The sequence below is a fragment of the Bufo gargarizans genome, chromosome 8 (genome assembly GCF_014858855.1).
Source record: "Bufo gargarizans isolate SCDJY-AF-19 chromosome 8, ASM1485885v1, whole genome shotgun sequence".
Classification (NCBI taxonomy): Eukaryota; Metazoa; Chordata; class Amphibia; order Anura; family Bufonidae; genus Bufo; species Bufo gargarizans.
Genome location: NC_058087.1, coordinates 14,571,009 through 14,595,097, shown reverse-complemented (window position 1 = coordinate 14,595,097; position 24,089 = coordinate 14,571,009). Strand labels below are relative to the sequence as shown.

The 24,089-nt window shown below is 45.4% G+C and overlaps 1 protein-coding gene across 1 annotated transcript in view; it reads right to left on the bottom strand.

Annotated features, from left to right (window-relative positions):
- Positions 1–5,772: 5,772 nt before the first annotated feature.
- LOC122944646 (polypeptide N-acetylgalactosaminyltransferase 3-like) overlaps positions 5,773–24,089 on the bottom strand; it is a 123,015-nt gene continuing 104,698 nt past the window's right edge. Inside the window, exon 10 of the mRNA XM_044303164.1 lies at positions 5,773–5,931. Within this exon, the coding sequence (XP_044159099.1) occupies positions 5,773–5,931 (159 nt within the window). The remainder of the gene's footprint in view (positions 5,932–24,089) is intronic.

Sequence of the window (24,089 nt, the reverse complement as noted above, 5' to 3'; positions counted from 1 at the left end):
TGCCTAATAATTCTGCACTCCCTGTAATGATTGGGTGTCAGAAGAAACCGTGCAACGATACATGCACAGTTACACCCGTATCATAAGGTGCACGGCGGCACCGCTGAAACCCAGTGTCCTACCCTACAGATGGTGGGTTCTCCAGACACCTCAGTTCCGATGCTTTTGGTCAGAGTGGTCCAGTAGGACGGTTGAGAGTCACTATAATGTAGAGGACTCACAGGAGGATGTTGCTTTCTATCCCTAGACAACCCTCGGGACCCTACAATAGTCCTATGAGTCTAACCATGGGGTGTCCCACTAATTTGGCCCCCGTCCGGAACCTAACCCTAGAATTGCGTTCCCTAATGTTATGCTGGTAGTATTTTTATTTTTTTTAATTTGGCTATTCCAGGGCCCTATAATATTGATTGGACCTGGGCTACCCCACAGATCATTCCCCCACCCCCCTTGTACTTGTTCCGCTGATCTTCTACTTGCGGGCTGCGCGGGCATGAGTTCAGTCACTTTGGTGCACAATCCCGTCCTGCGGTGCATGATCCCATGAGACCCACCACGGGAGGTCACGAGTCTCGCGGGATCACGTGCCGCAGGGCAGGATTGCGCACCGAAGTGACTGAACTCATGCCCGTGCAGCCAGCAAGTAGCGGATTAGCGGAACAAGTACAAGGGGGGGTGAGGGGGATTATCTGTGGGGTTGCTTAAGGTCCACTCTCATCAATATTAAAGGGCCCAAGCAAAGATTTCTGCAGTGCTGCGGAAATGAAACATACCAGAAATTGAAAAGTTACCAAATGTTGTATTATATGCAAATTTCAACACAGTGGGCTTGTGCCCCGGATGTTTTCAGACCCTAGTGAAGCCCCTGACTAGCAGCATCAACGTGACTTTAAAAATAATACAATAACCAGTAATTTAGAAATCCACATAATCATTTTTTGTACTGCAAATACTATCATTTTCGTAACATATTTTCATTCAATTATTTAAAGGGATTGTCGGAGATTTTTATATTGATGGCCTATCCTCAGGATAGGTCATCAATATAAGATCGATGGGGGTTTGACATCTGGAACCCCCCAGCCAAGGGCGCTTACTGGAGCTCCGGTGAGTACTGTGGCCTCCTCGAAGCACAGTGCTATGCTTGGATAGTGTCTGTGATTGGTATGACAGCTCAGCCACTTTCACTTGAAGGTGGCTGAGCTACACTTAGACCATGTGACCAATGAATGAGATGACATATGGCTTAAGTGCCGCGACCCCTCAAACAGATGATCGAGGGGGGTGCTGGGAGTCCCTGCCGATCTCATACTGATGACCTATCCTGAGGAAAGGCCATCAACATGAAAATCCATGTTGGGTGAGGTATCAGAGGCAATGATGGCAAATCAAACCAGTGCGTTTACACATAAAGTGCCTCAATATGCATAAACTGCAGTGAATGTAGTAAAATAAATTTAATCCAGCATTTAACCCCTTTAACATAGTAACATAGTATATAAGGCTGAAAAAAGACATCTGTCCATCCAGTTCGGCCTGTTATCCTGCAAGTTGATCCAGAGAAAGGCGAAAAACCCCTGTGAGGTAGAAGCCAATTTTCCCCACTTAAGGGGGGAAAAATTCCTTCCCAACTCCAATAAGGCAATCAGAATAACTCCCTTGATCAGCGACCCCTCTCTAGTAGCTATAGCCTGTAATATTATTACACTCCAGAAATACGTCCAGGCCCCTCTTGAACTCTTTTATTGTACTCGCCATCACCACCTCCTCAGGCAGAGTTCCATAGTCTCACTGCTCTTACCGTAAAGAATCCTCTTCTATGTTTGTGTACAAACCTTCTTTCCTCCAGACGCAGAGGACGTCCCCTCGTCACAGTAACAGTCCTGGGGCTAAATAGATGATGGGAGAGATCTCTGTACTGCCCCCTGATATATTTATACATAGTAATTAGATCTCCCCTCAATCGTCTTTTTTCTAAAGTGAATAGCCCTAATTTTGATAATCTTTCAGGGTACTGTAGTTGCCCCATTCCAGTTATTACTTTAGTTGCCCTCCTCTGATCCCTCTCCAGCTCTGCTATGTCTGCCTTGTTCACAGGAGCCCAGAACTGTACACAGTACTCCATGTGTGGTCTGACTAGTGATTCGTAAACTGGTAGGACTATGTTCTTATCACGGGCATCTATGCCCCTTTTGATGCAACCCATTATCTTATTGGCCTTGGCAGCAGCTGCCTGACACTGGTTTTTACAGCTTAGTTTGCAGTTTATTAAAATTCCTAGGTCCTTCTCCATGTCAGTGTTACCCAGTGTTTTACCATTTAGTATGTACGGGTGATTTGCATTTTTCCTTCCCATGTGCATAACCTTACATTTGTCAGTGTTAAACCTCATCTGCCACTTATCTGCCCAAGCCTCCAATCTATCCAGATCCCTCTGTGGTAGTATACTGTCCTCTGTAGTATATATACAGTATACTGTCCTCTTCAGTGTTAATTTCTTTACACAGTTTAGTGTCATCTGCAAAAAATTGATACTTTACTATGCAAGCCTTCTACAAGACCATTATTAAATATATTGAAGAGAATAGGGCCCAATACTGACCCCTGAGGTACTCCACTAGTGACAGTGACCCAATCTGTTTGTGTACCATTAATAACCACCCTCTGTTTTCTATCACTGAGCCAGTTACTTACCCACATACAGACGTTTTCTCCCAGTCCAAGCATTCTCATTTTATATACTAACCTTTTACGTGGTACAGTGTCAAATGCTTTGGAGAAGTCCAGATATACGACATCCATTTATTCGCTGCTGTTAAGTCTAGAACTTACCTCCTCATAGAAACTGATTAAATTAGTTTGACATGACTGATCGTTCATGAAGCCATGCTGATATAATGTTATTTGCTTGTTTTCATTGAGATCTTCCAAGATAGCATCTCTCAAAAAACCTTCAAACAGTTTACCCACAACAGATGTTAAACTTACTGGCCTATAGTTTCTGGGGTCTGTTTTTGCGCCCTTGTTGAATATTGTGTATATGGAGAATGGGCGAGCACTCATACATTCGGCATCCAGTTGAAGTGTACAGAAAATGTATTCAGAGATAAAGTATAAAATACACATATATGCACAAAAACATTAAAAGACAAACTAAAATACAAACAGAATTGAAACTATGCAGATAGCTATATTTGAGCAACCTGTATTCAATCTGCAGCCATTTCACACTTGCTGTTAATAAACCACTTTCAACTATTTCATCTGTGGCCGTATCAACAGGTGTTCCTCTATATTAAGATCATCACTAATGAGGTCCCTAGTGGAATGTCACTTTTTGGGTGCATATGTTGCACCTATTACAAAGTCACAGAAAAGACGCACTTGTGTGTTTTCCCGACGGCTCGTATAACACTACGCATATAAACTGTATTTGTAGAGTCTTTCCTTATATTCCTTAAACTCCCATTTTGCCGATGTAGAGGGACAATCTTTAAAGATATTTGTCTTACCTCCTTCCCGATGTATAGTTTGAATATCTTCCGATCACTCGGCGAGGAGCGAACGGGACGAACTATTGCCGGCGTCTCCCGTCGCACTCCTCGAAGCAAGACAATTCAGCTCTCGCGGGAGTAGCACAAATCTCGCGGGGGCTCACGCGCTCTTCCACTGCGATGTTGTATATTTAAATCCTGGGATCGGAGGGAATATATTTGTTCCTTATTCTCTACTTTGCTTCTTCAGAATTCTTTCTGTATGGCCATACAGTTTTTAGGAGGACTTTGTCGCGGGTACGTCCACCTGTTACACCAGATGCGTTTCGGGATGTTACGCAATCCCTTCCTCAGTAGTCTTGGGTGGGTCCCTAATTATAATGTATCCAAGCGTACTGTATGCGCCTCTATGATAATTTTGCCCCTGACGAAGCTTGAGTGCGAAACCCGGGTCGGGCAGCGGAGTGTTACTACCAGGATTTTATATATGCTATATATTTTAGCTCGTTTGTGAGTATAATAAACCACAAGTTTTTTTACCTGCATTTGAAGTGCTTCACTATGGTGTAATTTTTTGGTGCCCTGCAGAGGAATCCAGGAGGTGCGTTTGGAATCCAGAGCTGGGAAGCACTGTTATCCTGTATCAACTCGGTGGGCTTATAGCACGGTGGAAAAAACTCCTTGTTTAGGCAGCGCGGTTCTTCACCTTAACGCTATGATAAATGGTACCAAAATATACCATCTAAATCAAAATAAATTAAGCCGAAGGCCATCAACAATTGGGAGAAGAAAAAAAAGACGCTATATATAAAAAAAAATAAAAAAAAAAAAGATAGGATCAGCCTATTCAAAAGGAAATGCCTGGCGCTCTTTACTATTCCCTCCCTGTTTTTAGATCATAAATTCTCTTGGGTCGGTCAGACACGTGCTCTTAACCAAAACTATGTTCTAAACCACCATTTCTGCCATCGAAAATTTTTGACATAATATTGGAGACAGACCAATGCTGAAATAAATGGTGCTGTATGAAGAAAATCAGGTCCCAATTTACTAATCCTAATAGTTCGACAGCTAAATTTAGACCCGGATATCTAAAGTTGCGCCAAATTTATCACAGTGGCTCATGTTTTATTATAAAATTTTGCTAGACCTGGCACTTTTGTCATCACCTATTGGTTTACTGTGTACCAAGTGCAAAGCATGTACGCCGGTTTATTTGGTGTAAATTGAGCCAGACTTGCTGTGCATTTAGTGCGGTAAATCTCCCCCATGATATCTATAGAGCATTGCAAACCCTTCCCTTTTGTGTCTATACCATGTTTCAAGAAAATTTTAAAGGGGTCGCATCACCATAAAATGTTATCTTAATATAAATTAGCATGAAAAACTAGTTAATTTTGTAATTTACTTTCCATTACAAAAATGCTACAGTTGTTAGATACTCTCTATAGCAACCCATGGTGTTTAATCCATATAGTAATGTGCATGTCCACCTACTAATGCGGTCGCACATGCTCAATTCCATCCTTTAACTGTCACTAGCTATATCTACTGTTAGAAGCTGTGACAGTTAAAGGGGGAGGGCTGCAGCAGGAAGGACACATCCACAAGAAAGGAGGCGGGGCCCCTGAGAAAGGAAATGCTCACTGAGCTGTGATCGGGAGAGAGCTGCAGCAGAAAGGACCCACCACCTGAGCTGCCAGCCTGAAGAGAATCGAGCAGAGCAATTGGAGCTATGAATGGGGAGATCTCTGGATCCATGTGAGGTACAGGGCTGGTTCTAGCTTTGTAAGAAAGAAATTGTCATGTGCTGTGTGAAGTCTGATTTTCATTTGACATGACCCCTTTAAGGAGGAGGATCTCCCCTTTAAACAGAAACTGTAATCCCATACGTTTACCTAATGACATAGCTATAAAACCCCTAGGCTAGAAAATTGCAATAAGTTTTAAATCCCCTTTTTTTTTCCTTGTTAGGTCTGACAATACAATATTTCCAATTGCCATATCAGAAACGTCTCCTACCCCGGGTGAAGCTTACATGTCACATGACATTGTGCACCCGCCATCTTGTATATATCAAAAAGTCTCAAAAAGGCACTGGAGTCTAATAAACTAGACAACCAGCCACTGGCGGATACAATGTAGAAACCATATTGCAACAGCAGATACACAGCCAACGTTCCGAGTGTTCTTTCCTTCGTAACCCAACAGACTTAGCTGTTTTCGAACTAAACCAAGTCGGCTGCGATGGCATAAAACGTTACAGTGTATTTTCTTATCACAGTGTTAAAGAGAAGGGGGTCAATCGTTTTCTGAAGGGCTTTGTTGGAAAAATCCATTGCTGAAAAGGGTCTGAGGGGTTACAAGGCACAAGACTTGGGTTGGAGCCATTTGCAGTCAGGCACATATTGTATGCAGCATTGTAGAGGAGCTGATCCTGGAAAAAGAAGACAAAAGAAAAAGCTAGTCAGGAGATCATTTAACTCTATAGTTGTGTGAGGTAACAGTGAGGCTAAGTGTGTTCAGTCCGAGAAACACGTTCTGTGTCCGGACCGAACCCTAATCCTCTGACCTGAAATCTCAGCTCTAGTCTTGAGAGAGCATGCTCGGCTGAACTGCTGTTCGGCTCGAGCATTGCTATGCTCGGCACATGGCGGTACTCAGCCGAGTACCGCAAGTGCTCGAGCACCATGCTCGAGTCTCCTCCCCGCACGTTTCGCGTGCAGGTAAGTACTGCCCTCATTGTAATGCCAGAAGCCATGTTGGCTGCTGGCATTACAGTGATTGGCTGGCCGGAACACGTCATCGTGTGCTATACAGCACCCGATGACGCATGTTCGGCTCATTTGTAGTCAGGGAGAGCTGCGCTTCGGAAGGGACAGAGTGTAGGGAGTGTGATCGCAATGAATTCAGCAGAAAAACATTTCAAAGACCCAAAAGTCCTTTTAAGGACTATTGTGTGTGGTGGCAGGCTGGCAGTATTTTATAGCTACAGTAAAAAAAAAATCCAGCATTTTCAATACTTTTCATATAGAGGGTGTCTGCAGTGACTAGACACATCTGTCCAATAGCTTCTGTGTGTCAGGGCCAGAAATTGGAGAAATATAACTGAAAATGTATATATTTTTCCATCATTTTCAATACTTTTTATATAGATAATGTTAATCAGATAAGGATGGCTCTACTGAATAGAAGTCTGGTTAGTTGCAAAATCTGATGTAAACCCCCGTTTACCAGATAAAATGTATTGGATAATAAGATTGGCACTCACAAATACAGGGGTCACGCAGATGCAACAGTATTAAAATGTATTGATTTAAGATTCCCTATACATACAATAACACAATATGTATTGGCCAATACTCAATATTTAAAACATTGTACATAAATTAGTCCTGAGACTCATATATAGAAAACGTTAATTCACATATATGACTAATGGTTAATCAAATGTTAAAAATGTGAATGGCTCCTTTAAGGCAAACAGAGGTATGGCCCCTTTAGGGCAAGCAGAGGTAGCTTGATAACTTACAAAAGGCTACCCAATTCATGTGTTGCTTTCATTACCCGAAGGTTCAGGATATATTATGGCTGGATCACCTCTGTGTCTCACTTCCTGGTTGCTTGGTATCTGTAAGGCTCCATTCACACGTCCGTGATGTGTTGCGGACCCGCAAATTGCGGATCCGCAACACACCAGCCCGGCACCCCCATAGAAATGCCTATTCTTGTCCGCAAGCTGCGGACAAGAATAGGACATGTTCTATCTTTTGCGGAGCTGCGGACCCGAAGATCGGGGACGCGCTCCGCAATTGCGGATGCAAACAGCACACTGTGTGCTGTCCGCATCCATTCCGTCCCCATAGAGAATGAATGGGTCCGCACCCGTTCCGCTAAATTGCGGAAGGGATGCGGACCCATTTTGCGGACGTGTGAATGGAGCCTTAACGAAGGTTTGTTTGATTTTCATATCAGGCTGGTCTTTTCAAGATGTTTGCTGCCGGCAGTATTTCTTAAAGTTGTTTGTTCCTCAGCTGGCACTGGAAGCCGATTTCTTTGAACGAACCAAACGCGTTTCAGAGTACAATTTAATATATACCATCAAAAAATACCATCAAAATACCATCAAAAAAAACCCTGTGTAACTTTCTCCAAAGCCCCGGAATTTAGGGATTCAGGTAGCACCTACAATTAAAAAACCTGGTCAACCACAATTGTCTGTACAAAAATGGATAGGCCTGAAAGGATTTCATAGATGCGGAGCATGCAGTGCATGTTCCATAACTTCCTTTCCGAAAAAAACTACGGAAATGATATCAAGTGTCAATGGACATCAGATCAAGGAGTTTCTCATCTGCAATTCGAGCAGTGTGATCTTCGTAATCACCTGCCCATGCAACAAACAGTATGTGGGGCGTACTAAAAGGACTTTGAAAAAGCGTATATCAGAGCATATGGCAAATATACGAAAAGGAGATATTAAACATACTTTATCCCATCACTTTAAAAGTGTACACAATAAAGATCCATCTGTTCTGACATACACCGCAATAGAACACGTTAATAGACAATGGTGAGGTGGGGATCATGTCAAGTGTATGTCCAGGCTGGAATCCCGGCGTATTTTTGAATTTGACTCACTAGTACCGCAAGGTCTGAACGCCGACATGGAAGTATTCGGATTTCTGTGATTTTGGGGTGGAGCTCCAGAATTGATGGAGGACCTCGGAGGTGTTTTTATTCGACCTCGGGGTCCTTGCTTGTTTCCGAGGTCTCATCCCTATATCATCCTGATATCAACATAACGAAGGAATAGGATTTCATCCAGTTCGAGTTTGGGGTCCCTTCCTTCTATTGATGCGAGAATATGTAGACTGGGCCACACTATTGGAGAAAGTTTTCATGTTTTTTAAGTTTAACGGATTATTAAATGGTGAATTTTAGGTGAATTTTGTGATTAGGCAAACACTATTATAGAAATGCTTCATAGGGGTGAATCTCTGAAGTATTCTGCAGCATTGCCCAAAAAAAATGCATCTATAGACAAAAAACGCATGAAAAACACATAGAAACCGCACATGCGGTTTTTTTTGTTGTTGTTTTTTTTTGTTGTTTTGTTTTGGCAATGTACTAATGTGCAGAAATGTCTAGCCAAAAGATAGTGAAGATATTTTAAGTATAAGTGTATTTTTATCACATTTTTATCATTTTTACTATATGCTCATTGTAATCATTGGTCCAACAAAAAAATTCCACCCCTGTTTTTTTTAGCTCTTTTTGAATTGTGTGGGTGGAGTTTATAGGGTATAAAAGAGGCACATGCAGGCTCATAAAATTACCACTGAGGAAGGAGTAAGACCGATAATTGTACTCCGAAACGCTGAGGAACAACTTTAAGAAATACTGCCGGCAGCAAACATCTTGAAAAGACCAGCCTGATATGAAAATCAAGCAAACCTTCGTTAACCGATACCAAGCAACAAGGAAGTGAGACACAGAGGTGATCCAGCGATAATATACCCTGAACCTTCGGGTAATAAAAGCAACACATGCTGACAACATGCGGTAAATTGGAAACCTTGGAACACGTGCAACATTGTTTTATCGTGTCTACAAAAACTGCACGTAAGGGTCCATTCACACGTCCGTTGTTTCTTTCCTGATCTGTTCCGTTTTTCGCGGAACAGATCTGGACCCATTCATTTTCAATGGGTCCTGAAAAAAATCGGACAGCACAATGTCTGATTTTTTTTTTTCAGGACCCATTGAAAATGAATGGGTACAGATCTGGTCCAGATCTGTTCCGCAAAAAACGGAACAGATCAGGAAAGAAACAACGGACGTGTGAATGGACCATAAGGCCGAAAAATATCGAGAGGCCGAAAAATCGTGAGTACTTTACGAACTTTGCTCTATTGTGCCTATACTAAATCTTTGGCATTAGAAAGTCTGCATGAATAATATATATGAACTTACGCATCATAAAATTGCGAGCACCTCATAAATACTGTCCCACTGTGTCTATATCGAATGTTTTGAACAACGCAATACGCGAACATACGAAATACTTATGAATATATAAGACTGGCCGTTTAAATAAATATGAATTAGGTGAGCAGTAAGGGACGGGGAAGTGGCTGTGATGCTGCACGCAGAGGCCGTGGCCCTGGGCGCGGTGAAACTGTGCCTGTTGCCAGAGCACAAGAAAAACAATCATCCACGATACCCAGAGGCGTAACTAGAACTGACTGGGCCCCACAGCAAATTTTTGTACGGGCCCCCCCCCACACACACACTTCTTCACAAACCGCCTCCTTCTGTGCAAACCCCTCTTATATGGCTATTTTGTGTTTTTTATTTACTGTATTTACTGTCATTTTTAGCACGACTGTTTTTTAACATTTACAGTTGCTGGCGGAGTTTATATTCAACTCAACCCCTTTAAAACCTGCGCTGCAATTGTAATAGACCTGTCTGATTTACCTTTACATATCCACAAGTATTTTAGCCTCTGTACCTTTCATACTGCAGCCATGGACACACTCTCCACATACATGGACGCACTCTCCACATACATGCGCTCACCATATACATAGATGCACTCATACACGCACTCTCCACATACATGAACGCAGTCATACACGCACTCTCCACATACATGGAAGCACTCTCCACATACATGGACCCAGTCATACACGCACTCTCCACATACATGGACGCAGTCATACACGCACTCTCCACATACATGGATGCAGTCATACACGCACTCTCCACATACATGAACGCAGTCATACACGCACTCTCCACATACATGGAAGCACTCTCCACATACATGGACCCAGTCATACACGCACTCTCCACATACATGGACGCAGTCATACACGCACTCTCCACATACATGGATGCAGTCATACACCCACTCTCCACATACATGGATGCACTCTCCACATACATGGATGCAGTCATACACACACACTCCACATACATGGACGCACTCTCCACATACTTGGATGCAGTCATACACACGCACAGACTCCATATACATAGATGCACTCATACACACACTCTCCACACATACATGGACGCACTCATACATGCGCTCACCATATACATAGATGCACTCATACACGCACTCTCCACATACATGGACACACTCATACACACACTCTCCCCACATACATGGACGCACTCATACACACACTCTCCATACATACATGGACGCACTCATATACACACTCTCCACACATACATGGACGCACTCATACACACACTCTCCACACATACATGGACGCACTCATACACACACTCTCCACACATACATGGACGCACTCATACACGCACTCTCCACACATACATGGACGCACTCATACACACACTCTCCAAACATACATGGACGCACTCATACACACACTCTCCACATACATGGACGCATTCATGCACACACTCTCCACATACATGGACGCAGTCATACACACACTCTCCACATACATGGACGCATTCATGCACACACTCTCCACATACATGGACGCACACATATACAATACACATATATAGACACCCAGCTTTTCTGCTGTGCCTCTCCCCCATACTCTAATGTCTCTGCACTTGTGCCATGCAGGATAGCAGGGAAGCTGGATGACATTTCATGATATAATTCACCCAGCTTTCCTACTGTACTGCATGTCACATGTGCCCAGTCTGGGAAAGCTGAATATACCCGCAGTTCCCCTGCCACTCACATCACTAGTGCAGTTGTGGCAATCCAAATGATGTTCAGCATGCTGGACAGGGAAGGTTCAATCAGCAGGAATAGCGGGTAGAAAAGGGGGTGGGGCTATTATAGCTCCGCCAACATCGGGCCGTCCTGTTGCTGGTCACACACATCATAAGAACTAAGGAGGGGAGAGGCGGAGCAATGTCACTGATGTCAGGTCAGTGACAGAGGTGACCGTGCAAGTGCAGGACTCTGGACCCGCTGCAGGAGAAGTCAGCTGCTCTGACAGGGGCCCGGGGTGATGAAGTACAGTGACTGCTCCCGGGCCCCTTCTGAGCTCAGGCCCCGAAGCAGCTGCTTTCCTGATAGTTATGCCACTGACGATACCTAGCTTCATGTCCCAGTTTGCAGGGTGTCGCAGGATAAAACTCTTGAAGTCAGACCAGTGCGACCAGGTGGTCGGTTGGATTGCAGCAGATAATGCTTACAGTCGGTTAAGCACCACTCTGTCTTCCACCAAGTCCAGTCTCAGTAGCCAAGAGTCTGGTCAACAGAATCCTCTCCCTGATCGTCCTTCCTCCCACTATGGAGCGTCTGGCCAAACAAGTGATCTCACACTCGAAAATTCTGAGGAGCTCTTTTCATCGCCATTACTTGATTTGGCCCTCTCGCCAAACACGCTTGAAGAGGACATGATATCTTCTGCCCTGATTCCCATCCTCTTGAGCAGCCACAGTCACAAGAACATGAGGTGGATGATGAAGAGACACAGTTGCCAATGAGTCAACCGCAATTACTGTCTCAAGAGGTTGATGAAGAGGATGAGACCCAGTTGTCAATCACTGAGGTTGTGGTTAGGTCAACAAATCAAGAGGATGATCAGAGTGAGGAAGTGCAATATAAAATAAATTTATCACCAGTCCGCAGTAATGTTATGCAGCAGGTCCGAAAGGTGATGTGGGATCAGTCACACTTTAAACAAGTAAAATATATGGAATTCGAACCACGCTTGTCACCAAGGCCAGTGTACAAACAATTTTCCTTTCTTCCTTCTTCCTTTTACAAGAGAGCCGAGGGCTGCAAATATCCTAAAAGTGGATATCCTGCAACTAATAAAGATTAAAATAGTGTAAGTCCGTATGAGAAGATAACCTGCACTGCACCGATTATACTCACAAAGCGCTGTGTAAAACAAGGCGTGCATATAATGAGGGATTATATGCACGCCTTGTTTTACACAGCGCTTTGTGAGTATAATCGGTGCAGTGCAGGTTATCTTCTCATACGGACTTACACTATTTTAATCTTTATTAGTTGCAGGATATCCACTTCTAGGATATTTGCAGCCCTCGGCTCACTTGTAAAAGGAAGAAGGAAGAAAGGAAAATTGTTTGTACACTGGCCTTGGTGACAAGCGCGGTTCGAATTCCATATATTTTCAGAGTGAGGAAGTGGAAGAGGAGGTGGTGGACGATGAGGTCACTGACCCAACCTGGGAAGGTGGAAAGCCGAGCCAGGACAGCAGTACAGAGGGGGAAAGATCTGCAGCACCGCAGGCTTAAAGAGGCAGTGGGGTGGCAAAAGGCAGAAGGCGTACCACACCAAACAGCCCCACAACTGTTCCACAGAGCACCCCCTTGCGTAAATCTCCCTTGCCAAGGGGTAGGTGTTCCGCAGTATGGCGCTTTTTTGAGTAAAGTGCGGACGACAAAAGATTAGTGGTTTGCAACCTGTGCCACACCAAAATGAGCCGGGGAGTAAACACTAGAAACCTCCCCACCACGGTCATGATCCGCCACACGGCATCCAAGCACCAAGATAAGTGGGACAAATGCCTGGGTCCACAATCTGTGCCTGCGAGTCACACCACTACCTCCTCTTCCCATATGGTACGTGCTGGCTAATCGCCTGTTGAAGGCGCAGGCGAGGATGCCGCCTGCCCTGCACCTGGACCTTTGCAGGCACCATCAGCGACTACATCCACTTCCCTGTCCCAGCGCAGCGTCCAAATGTCATTACCCCAGGCATTTGAACGCAAGCGCAAATACCCAGCCACCCATCCACAGGCCATAGCACTAAATGCGCACCTTTCACAATTACTGGCCCTGGAAATGTTGCCATTTAGGCTTGTGGACACTGAGGCCTTCCGCAGCCTGATGTCGGCGGCCGTCCCGCAGTACTCTCTCCCCAGCCGCCACTATTTATTTAGGTGTGCTGTGCCCGCATTACAGCAACATGTGTCCCAAAATGTCAAACGTGCCCTGACCAACGCAGTTACTGAGAAGGTCCACTTAATCACGGACACATGGACAAGTGCATTTGGCCAGGGACGCTACATTTCCCTGACGGCACACTGGGTGAACATTGTGGAGGCCGGGAGTGAGTAGTACCCTGGGATGGCACAGGTGCTACCGACGCCGAGGATTGCAGGCCCTAATTCCATCAGGATTTCCGCCAGCACCTAGATTAGTGGCTCCAACCCCCACTTCTCCTCCTCCGCCTCCTCCTCCACTTCCAGCTCCGAATTATCCGCGTGCAGCACCAGTCAGCCATCAGACAGTAGCTGGAAGCAGTCTAGCACTGCAGTGGGGAAGCGTCAACAGGCCGTGCTGAAGCTGATATGCTTAGGGGACAAACAGAACACCGCCGCAGAGCTGTTGCAGGGGATAAGAGACCAGACTGAGCTGTGGCTCTCGACACTCAACCTACAACCAGGCATGGTTGTGTGTGATAATGGCCGTAACTTGGTGGCGGCTTTGGAGCTTGGCAAGCTCACACACATCCTATGCCTAGCCCACGTCTTAAACTTAGTGGTTCAGCAGTTTCTCAAAACCTACCCCAATTTGCCTGAGCTACTGGTGAAGGTGCGCCGCGTGTGTGCACATTTCCGCAAGTCATCGACAGCTTCAGCCGGTCTGTCAATTGCCAGCTCACCGGCTGTTGTGCGACGTGAGCACGCGCTGAAGCTCCACATTGTTGGCCAGGCTTTGTGAGCAGCAGAGGGCAGTAGTGGAATACGAGCTGCAACATGGTTGTCGCCTTTCCAGTCAGCTTCCACTAATCAGAAGCGAGGAGTGGGCATGGATGTCTGACCGCTGTGAGGTTTTAAGAAACTTTGAGGAATCAACACAGATGATGAGCGGCGATAAGGCTATTATCAGCGTAACCATCCCACTTCTGTGTCTACTCAAACGTTCGCTGCTCACAATTAAGGACGACGCTTTGCATGTGGAAGAGGTGTAAATGGGGGAAGAAGACATTACACAGGGTGATAGCCAGACCACCCTCCGTCCGTCTTCTCAGCACGAATTAGATGATTGTCACGGAAGGTGTACAGGAAACAAGACAATGCAAAATGAATATATGACTCACTGGATCCAAAACTAAGGAACAAAAGGGAGACCCCTGCATAAGACCTGGCACTCTCCCTGACTGTTCAGCCTATGAGAAAATCCCAATGGTGGATGATCGCATATCCTTGTACCTCGACTATATACCACCTGAACACCCTACAATAGTGAGGGGACACGACCACCGGCTCCCTACACTAGACACGGAGGGAGTCAGGGTCACCTGGGATACAGCAAACAGAAAATCACAAATAAATGTACAGCACTTATCTTGTAGAAGACTGAAAAATGGGATCAGCATGCACACACACTCCAGGAAGTTGTATAAGCCGCACACTAATGCATTATGGGGAGGAATTTAAAGGGATGCAATCAGTCCAACTACATGACAGCTGAGAGAGGCTAACGAGATGAGGAACTGAAGACCAAAACAAAGAAAACTCAAGGAGGAGGTTCTGAAAGGCTTCTGTCAGAGCTTCTCAGCTGTCTGGTTGTGACAGTACCCCTCCCTCTACGAGTGGACTCCGGACACTCAGAGCCCACCTTCTCAGGATGGGACCTATGGAAAGCCCTGATGAGCCTTAATGTCCGTCACTGGGACCCACATCCTCTCCTCAGGACCATAACCCTCCCAATGAACGAGGTACTGGAGAGAACCGCGGACAAGACGAGAATCCACAATCCTAGAGACCTGAAATTCAAGATTCCCATCAACCATAATTGGAGGAGGAGGCAAAGGCGAGGGTACAATGGGTTGAACATAAGGTTTCAATAAGGACTTATGAAAAACATTATGGATCTTCCAAGTCTGAGGAAGATCAAGACTGTAGGCAACAGGATTTATGACAGACAGGATTTTGTAAGGCCCAATAAACCTAGGACCCAACTTCCAGGAGGGAACCTTCAATTTGATATTCTTGGTAGACAACCACACCAGATCACCAACATTCAGGTCCGGACCAAGCACACGTCTCTTATCTGCCACACGCTTATATCTCTCACTCATGCTCTTTAGATTATCCTGAATCTTTTGCCAAATAGATGACAAAGACGAGGAGAATCTGTCCTCATCAGGTAAACCAGAAGACCCCTCTCCCGAGAAAGTCCCAAACTGCGGATGAAACCCATATGCACCAAAAAAGGTGACTTATCAGAGGACTCCTGACGACGGTTATTTAAAGCAAACTCAGCAAGGGACAAAAAAGAACACCAATCCTCCTGATTCTCCGCCACAAAACAGCGCAGATATATCTCCAGATTCTGATTGACGCGCTCTGTCTGGCCATTCGACTGCGGGTGGAAAGCAGAAGAGAATGACAACCGAACCCCCAAGCGAGAACAGAAAGCCTTCCAGAATCTGGAAACAAACTGCGTGCCCCTATCAGAGACTATGTCTGAAGGAATACCATGAAATTTGACAATGTGATCAATAAATGCCAGCGTCTTAGCATTAGGCAAACCAGGAAAAGGGATGAAATGCACCATTTTGCTAAAACGGTCCACCACCACCAGAATCACAGTCTTCCCCGAGGAACGAGGCAGGTCCGTTATGAAGTCCATGGACAGATGTGTCCAAGGACGGGAAGGAATGGGTAAGGGAAGGAGAGGACCAGATGGCCGTGACCGACTTACGAAGCGCAGGCCACAAAACCCTCAACCGACTTACGAAGCGCAGGCCACCAGAATCTCCGACCGATGAGATCCAGTGTGGCTCTTGCCCCCGGGTGCCCAGCAAGGACCTTATCGTGGTGTTCCTTAAAAATCTTGTGTCTTAAAGCGAGAGGCACAAACAACCTCCCAGGAGGACAAAGATCAGGAGCCTCTGACTGGGCTGCCTGCACCTCTGCCTCCAATTCAGGAAAAAGTGCAGAGACCACCACACCTTCAGCCAAAATGGGACCCGGGTCTTCACAATTCCCACCTCCCGGAAAACAACGTGACAGGGCATCTGCCTTCACATTCTTAACCCCAGGGCGGAACGTGACAACAAAATTAAACCTTGAAAAGAACAAAGATCATCTGGCCTGTCTCGGGTTCAGACGCTTGGCTGACTCCAAGTAGGCCAGATTTTTATGATCAGTAAACACGGTAATAGGGTGTCTGGCTCCCTCTAGCCAATGGCGCCATTCCTCAAAGGCCAACTTAATGGCCAACAATTCCCTATCTCCCACATCGTAATTTCTCTCTGCGGAGGAGAGTTTCTTCGGAAAAAAATAGGCACACGGTCGCCATTTGGCAGGAGAGGAACCCTGAGACAAGACCGCACCCACACCCACCTCAGAAGCATCAACCTCAACTATGAAGGGTAAAGAAATATCAGGTTGTACCAAGATGGCAGCGGAAGCAAAACTCTCCTTGATATTAGCAAAGGCCTTACGCGCCTCTACCGACCAGGAAGAAAAATCTACCCCCTTTCTGGTCATATCAGTGAGTGGTTTAACAATAGAGGAATAATTCAAAATAAACTTCCTGTAATAATTGGCAAAGCCCAAAAAACGCATCAGCGCCTTCTGATTCTCAGGAAGCTCCCACTCAAGCACAGCACGGACCTTCTCGGGGTCCATGCGAAAACCAGAAGCGGAGAGAAGAAACCCCAGAAATTGAATTTCTGGAACCGCAAACACACATTTTTCCAGTTTCGCATATAATTTATTCTCCCGCAGGATGAGCAAGACCTGACGTAAGTGTTCCTTATGAGTTTTGAAATCAGGAGAAAAAAATCAAAATGTCATCCAAATACACTAATACAAATTTTCCCATTAAATGATAAAAAATGCTGTTCACGAAATGCTGAAAAACGGCTGGGGCATTCATCAAACCAAAAGGCATAACCAAATTCTCAAATAGGGCCCTCAGGGGTATTGAAGGCCGTCTTCCATTCGTCTCCTTCTCTGACCCTGACCAGGTTGTATGCCCCTCTTAGATCTAATTTGGAAAAGACTTTAGCCCCAACAATCTGGTTAAACAGGTCCGGGATCAGAGGAAGCGGATAAGGGTCACGAATAGTGATACTGTTTAGCTCCCTGAAATCCAGACAAGGTCTTAAAGAACCATCTTTTTTCTTAACAAAGAAAAAAACAGCGGTAACAGGTGACTTCGAGGGTCGTATGTGTCCTTTTCTCAGACTCTCCGAGATATAAGCACGCATAGCGAGCCTTTCAGGTTGGGAAAGATTGTATAAACGAGATTTAGGCAGCTTGGCGCCTGGGATGAGATTAATAGGGCAATCGTACTCCCTGAAGACATCCGAAAATTCAGAGAGAAAAGGTGGTACAGTCTTAGTAGAAACCTCAGAAACAGATGTCGTGAGGCAATTCTCTCTGCAAAAGTCACTCCAACCATTTATTTGCCTCGCTTGCCAATCAATGGTGGGGTTATGTTTAGTGAGCCAGGGTAGCCCCAACACAAGAGGAGTAGGTAATCCGCTAAGGACGAAACATGACACATCCTCAACATGAGCATCACTCACAATTAAACGAATATTGTGAACTATGCCCTTTAATGATTTCTGAGAAAGTGGAGCGGAATCAATAGCAAAAACAGGAATATCCTTTCCCAAAGTGCACACCTGGAAACCATGAGTTATCGCATAATGATTATCAATGAGATTGACAGCTGCTCCACTATCTACAAAAATCTTACAAAAAATGTTCTTGCTCTCTAGCGCCACCCTGGCAGGCAGGACAAAACGGGAACTACAAGCAAACGGAAAACCTTCAATTTCCGCCTCAACAGATGGAACATTTTTAAAAGATTTTTTCCTTTTTGTTTCTTTATTACTCCCAGAAAACTGCCTGAATCTCCTAGAGGGACCAACATTTGCCAAATGATTTATACCTCCACAACAAAAACAAACCTTCCCATGCGGGCTGAATCTTCTATTGTCAGAGGCAATCAACCCCAGCTGCATGGGCTCCTGCTCAGAAGGGGCTGACAGCGACTGAGACCCCTGCGCACAGAATGAGACCGCTGCACTGTCCTGGGACTGAGTATGACAGGAAGGAGAGATCTCTCCTCTCTCTCTAAGACGCCTGTCAATACGAACGGCCTGAGACATAGCAGAGTCCAAGGAGATAGGCCTCTTATGAAAGGCAAATGCATCTTTCAATCCCTCTGAAAGACCATGTCAAAATTGACTTCGGAGTGCAGCATCATTCCAACCAGTATCAGCTGCCCATCTCCGAAATTCTGAGCAGTATATCTCTGCGGATTGTTTACCCTGGCATAACAGACATAGTCTAAACTCAGCCAAAGCAACACGATCCGGATCATCATATATCTGACCCAGGGCTAAAAAAAATTCATCCACTGAACGGAGGGGCCGTGCCCCCTCCGGCAGCGAAAAGGCCCACGACTTAGCGTTACCCCTGAGCAGCGATATAATGATCCCCACCCTCTGTTCCTCATCACCAGAGGAATGGGGAAGAAGGCGAAAATTGAGTTTGCAAGCCTCTCTGAAAAGCACAAAATTCTCACTACCCCCGGAGAACGTATCCGGGAGCGAGATCTTAGGCTCAGAACAAACTCCATGAACGCAAGCTGAACCAGTCACTAGAAGCTGAGAAAGAGTCTTACGGAGATCAGCTACCTCCAATGAAAGACCCTGGAAGCGTTCAGTCAAAAGTGAAACCGGATCCATGCTTGAGACGGTTTTGGCGGCTTATAATGTCACGGAAGGTGTATAGGAAACAAGACAATGCAAAATGAATATATGACTCACTGGATCCAAAACTAAGGAACAAAAGGGAGACCCCTGCATAAGACCTGGCACTCTCCCTGACTGCTCAGCCTATGCAAAAATCCCAATGGTGGATGATCGCATATCCTCGTACCTCGACTATATACCACCTGAACACCCTACAATAGTGAGTGTACACGACCACCGGCTCCCTACACTAGACACGGAGGGAGTCAGGGTCACCTGGGATCCAGAAAACAGAAAATCACAAATAAATGTACAGCACTTAACTTGTAGAAGACTGAAAAATTGGATCAGCATGCACACACACTCCAGGAAGTTGTATAAGCCGCACACTAATGCATTATGGGGAGGAATTTAAAGGGATGCAATCAGTCCAACTACATGACAGCTGAGAGAGGCTAACAAGATGAGGAACTGAAGACCAAAACAAAGAAAACTCAAGGAGGAGGTTCTGAAAGGCTTCTGTCAGAGCTTCTCAGCTGTCTGGTTGTGACAATGATAAAGAGGAGGAGCAGGAGACGGTTGCCTCCGCTACAGAGGTTAGTACTAATGGAAGTTTAATTTCATCTGTTCAGCATGGGTGGGCAGAAGAGGAGGAAGAGGAGGAGGAGATTGAGAGTGATCTTTCTGATGACGATAGCGAAGTCTTGCCTGTTGGTACTCTGGCACACATGGCTGACTTCATGTTAGGCTGCCTTTCCCGCAACCCGCGCGACATACGCAGTTTAGACAACACAGATTCTTGACACCCCGCCAGCACCCTCACCCTGATGCGCGGCCTAGTCTCACAAGGAGGGAAACGTTTTGGAAGATGGTGAGAAGTACATAGCAGACCGTGTCAGCGTCCTCAGTGATCCTTCAGTGCCTTACAACTACTGGGTGTCCAAGCTGGACCGTGGCACGAACTGGCGCTCTACGCCTTGGAGTTGCTGGCCTGCACTGCCACCAGCATTTTGTCTGAGCGGATATTTAGTGCTGCTGGTGGCATTATAACAGATAAGCATATCCGCCTGTCAACTGAAAATGCTGACAGGTTGACTCTTATAAAAATGTACAAGGCCTTGCCCCAGACTTCTCAACTCCACCAGAGGAAAGCGGATGAACAAAGGCACTTTAAATGTGTTGTTTAATTACATAATATACTGTATTACCATACATCCCTTCCACCACAAAAAAGGGTATATTGTTAAATCTTCCTTTTCTCATCCTCCTCCTCCTATTCCATCATATCAACATGCTTATTCATTGCATATAATGCCCTCGCATATATGTCCTCGCATATAATTTTTTACAGGGTCAGCTCAACTGCAGTCCCTCACATATAATGTTTACAGGGTCAGCTCAACTGCAGGCCCTTGCATATATTGTTTTACAGGGTCAGCTCAACTGCAGGTCCTTGCATATATTGTTTTACAGGGTCAGCTCAACTGCAGGCCCTCGCATAAAATGTTTTACAGGGTCAGCTCACCAGCAGGCCCTCACCTACAATCTAATAGAGGGCCATCTCACCTGCAGGCACACGCATGTAATGTTTTAGAGGGTCAGCTCACCAGCAGGCCCTTCACCTACAATCTTTTAGAGGGGCAGCTCACCTGCAGGCCCTCGCATGTAATGTTTTAGAGGGTCAGCTCACCTGCAGGCCCTCGCATATAATGTTTTACAGGGTCATCTCAACTGAAGGCCCTCGCATATATTGTTTTACAGGGTCAGCTGAACTGCAGGTCCTCGCATATAATGTTTTACAGGGTCAGCTCAACTGCAGGCCCTTGCATATAATGTTTTACAGGGTCAGCTCGACTGCAGGCCCTCGCATATAAATGTTTTACAGGGTCAGCTCACCTGCAGGCCCTCACATACAATGTTTTTGTACAGTGAAGGAGTATTATGAAAATATATGTATACCTGTCTTTTAATATATATATATATATATATATATATATATATTGGCCTTGTATGGCCAGTATGGGCCCAATATATGTGTTGTGATGTGTATGTGTATACATGTATACCTAAGTGTCCCAAGGTTGTGTGGATATATATTTTTATATATATATTATATCCTTATATAATCCCCAGGTTGTGTAATGTGTGTGTGTGTGTGTGTGTGTGTGTGTATCAGCCTGGTTATTATGCTCTCCACCACCTTACATGGGTGTGGGTGTGGGTGTGTGTGTGGTGCCATGGTGTATCTGGGGGGATGCTCTCATTTACACCTTGGACAGGAATTCCTTTGATTGCTTTGTCTGTACAGATCCTGAGCCTCAAGGGGTTATGTGTATTATTGTCAGTCTGTAAAAGTGGCATACTACTCAGACAACATGGTTCCCAGCAGCAACCTAGGAGTCCAAGATGCATCGAGACATCCTCCCCATGCTGTTCCAGAACCATTTTGGTGGTGTTTCCATCAATTTCTGACCTTTTCCTATGAACCAGGCACCCTCCGCTCTTCAGAGCATGGGGTGCCTGGTTTAATGCTCGGGTTCTCCCATTGACTTCCATTATACTCGGATGCTCAGGAGAGCACCCGAGCATCCTGATATGTTCAGCCAGAGCACCCGAGCTCTTTGGTACTACTCAGCACCATAATGATTTAGGATGCTGTGAGCTTCTGCCTGACCTTACTGTACCCATAGCATTACGCGAGTACAGTGCAGTAAACTCGCGATCTGGCACAAACTTACAGCATAAGTATTTCCATGCTGTGATTTTAGGTCAGAGGAGCAGTGCTCGGTCCAGGAAATGCAGCTGTTACATGCAGCGTTTGTTTCCAGCAAAGAACACACTCATGTGAGACTGACCAAAAACTAACGTGGTAAATTCATCTTGTGCAGACTCCATAAACCATTGGGGAAAGTTTCCATGAATTTGCACAGACTTCTTCAATACCCTATTCCAGTGTTCCTCAACTCCAGTCCTCAGGGCCCACCTACTGGTAATCATGATTTGAGAATATCCCACAGAATACCTACTCCCGCTGTCTTCCAACATTTTGTTAATGATATTTTTAGTCATCTTATCATTTGTGGCGATATACCTAGATGATATTTTAATTTACTCGTCTGATCTGAAGACACACGAGGTACATGTCAGACAGGTGCTGCAGGTCCTACGGACGAATAAATGATATGCGAAAATTGAAAAGTGTGTTTTCGCCGTTCAGGAGATACAGTTCCTGGGATATCTATTATCTGCTTCAGGTTTCTGTATGGATCCTAGGAAAGTCCAGGGAATTTTAGATTGGGATCTTCCTGAGAACCTTAAAGCACTGCAATAATTCTTGGGTTTCGCAAATTTCTATAGAAAATTCATTAAAAATGATTCTGTGATTGTCAAACCCCTTACTGACATGACTAGGAAGAGGACTGAATTTTCTATGTGGTCTGACGCCGCCAAAATGGCATTTTCCTCTCTAAAAGAGAGGTTTACCTCGGCACCTGTACTAATCCAACCTGATGTCTCCCAGCCTTTTATTGTTGAAGTAGATGCGTCAGAGGTGGGAGTGGAGGTTGTACTGTCTCAGGGTCCGTCTCCTGGCAATTGGCGTCCTTGCGCTTTCTTTTCTAAAAAACTATCTGCAGCGGAGAAGAACTATGATATTGGAAATAGGGAACTATTAGCTATTAAACTAGCGTTTGAAGAATGGCGTCACTTTTTAGAGGTGGCAATCCACCCTGTCACGGTGATTACGGACCACAAAAACCTTCTGTACCTCGAATCAACTAAGCGTCTCACCCCTAGACAAGGTAGGTGGTCTCAATTTTTTTTACCAGGTTTAACTTTTTCATCACCTATCGTCCTGGGGCAAAAAATACCAAGGCAAACGCATTATCTCGTAGTTTCCCTGGAGGAGGTAATGTGGGTGATCCGGTACCCAGTCTACAAAGAGGAGTGGTTGTCTCTGCTGTACACTCTGTTCTGGAGGGGAAGGTGTTAAAGGCCCAGGGGGACGCCCCGGACTCTTGTCCCTCAGAGAAATTGTTTGTACCGTTAAACCTGCGTCTTGAATTATTAAAGGAACATCCTAATTCGGCACTTGCTGGGCACCCGAGTAGTAAAGCAACCTTGGAGCTATTGTCTCGTTGTTTTTGGTGGCCAAAGTTGCGTTAGGATGTAATGGATTTTGTGTCTACTTGTTCTACTTGTGCATGCGCTAAAGTCTCTCATACACGTCCTACAGGGTCTTTATTGCCACTTGTCATTCCCAATAGGCCATGGACACATCTGTCAATGGATTTCATCACTGACCTACCTATGTCTGCGGGTAAAACTTGGTAGTAGTGGACAGGTTGAGCAAAATGGTACACTTTATTGCGTTACCCGCACTACCTAATGCGAAGACTCTTGCTCAGGTATTCATCACGGGGTCCCTTCTGATGTTTTTTCGGATTGGGGAACCCAGTTTATTTCTAAGTTTTGGAAAGCTTTTTGTTCCCGTTTGGGGGTACAGTTGTCCTTTTCCTCAGCTTTCCATCCTCAGTCGAATGGACAGACTGAGCGTACCAACCAAAACCTTGAGACATACCTAAGGTGTTTTGTGTCTGAATACCAAGAGGTGTTTCAAATATCCAAAATTGTTGATTCTCGTCGGGTCCGCCGCTCTCTACAATATCTGGTGCATTACGGTCCCGAGGAAAGAATGTGGGTTCCAGCATCAGAGGTAAACGCCAACAGGTTAGTTCGGGCTTTTCATGCCTCTCATCCTGGGAGACCTGGTCCTGAGTGTCCGGAGGCCCCTTGTGGAAAGGGGGGTACTGTCACAAGGGTGTGAAGGGCCACGTCTGACTTCGTTATACCCAGGGTCAGGAAGTCGCAGCGGGTGGCTGCGCGCT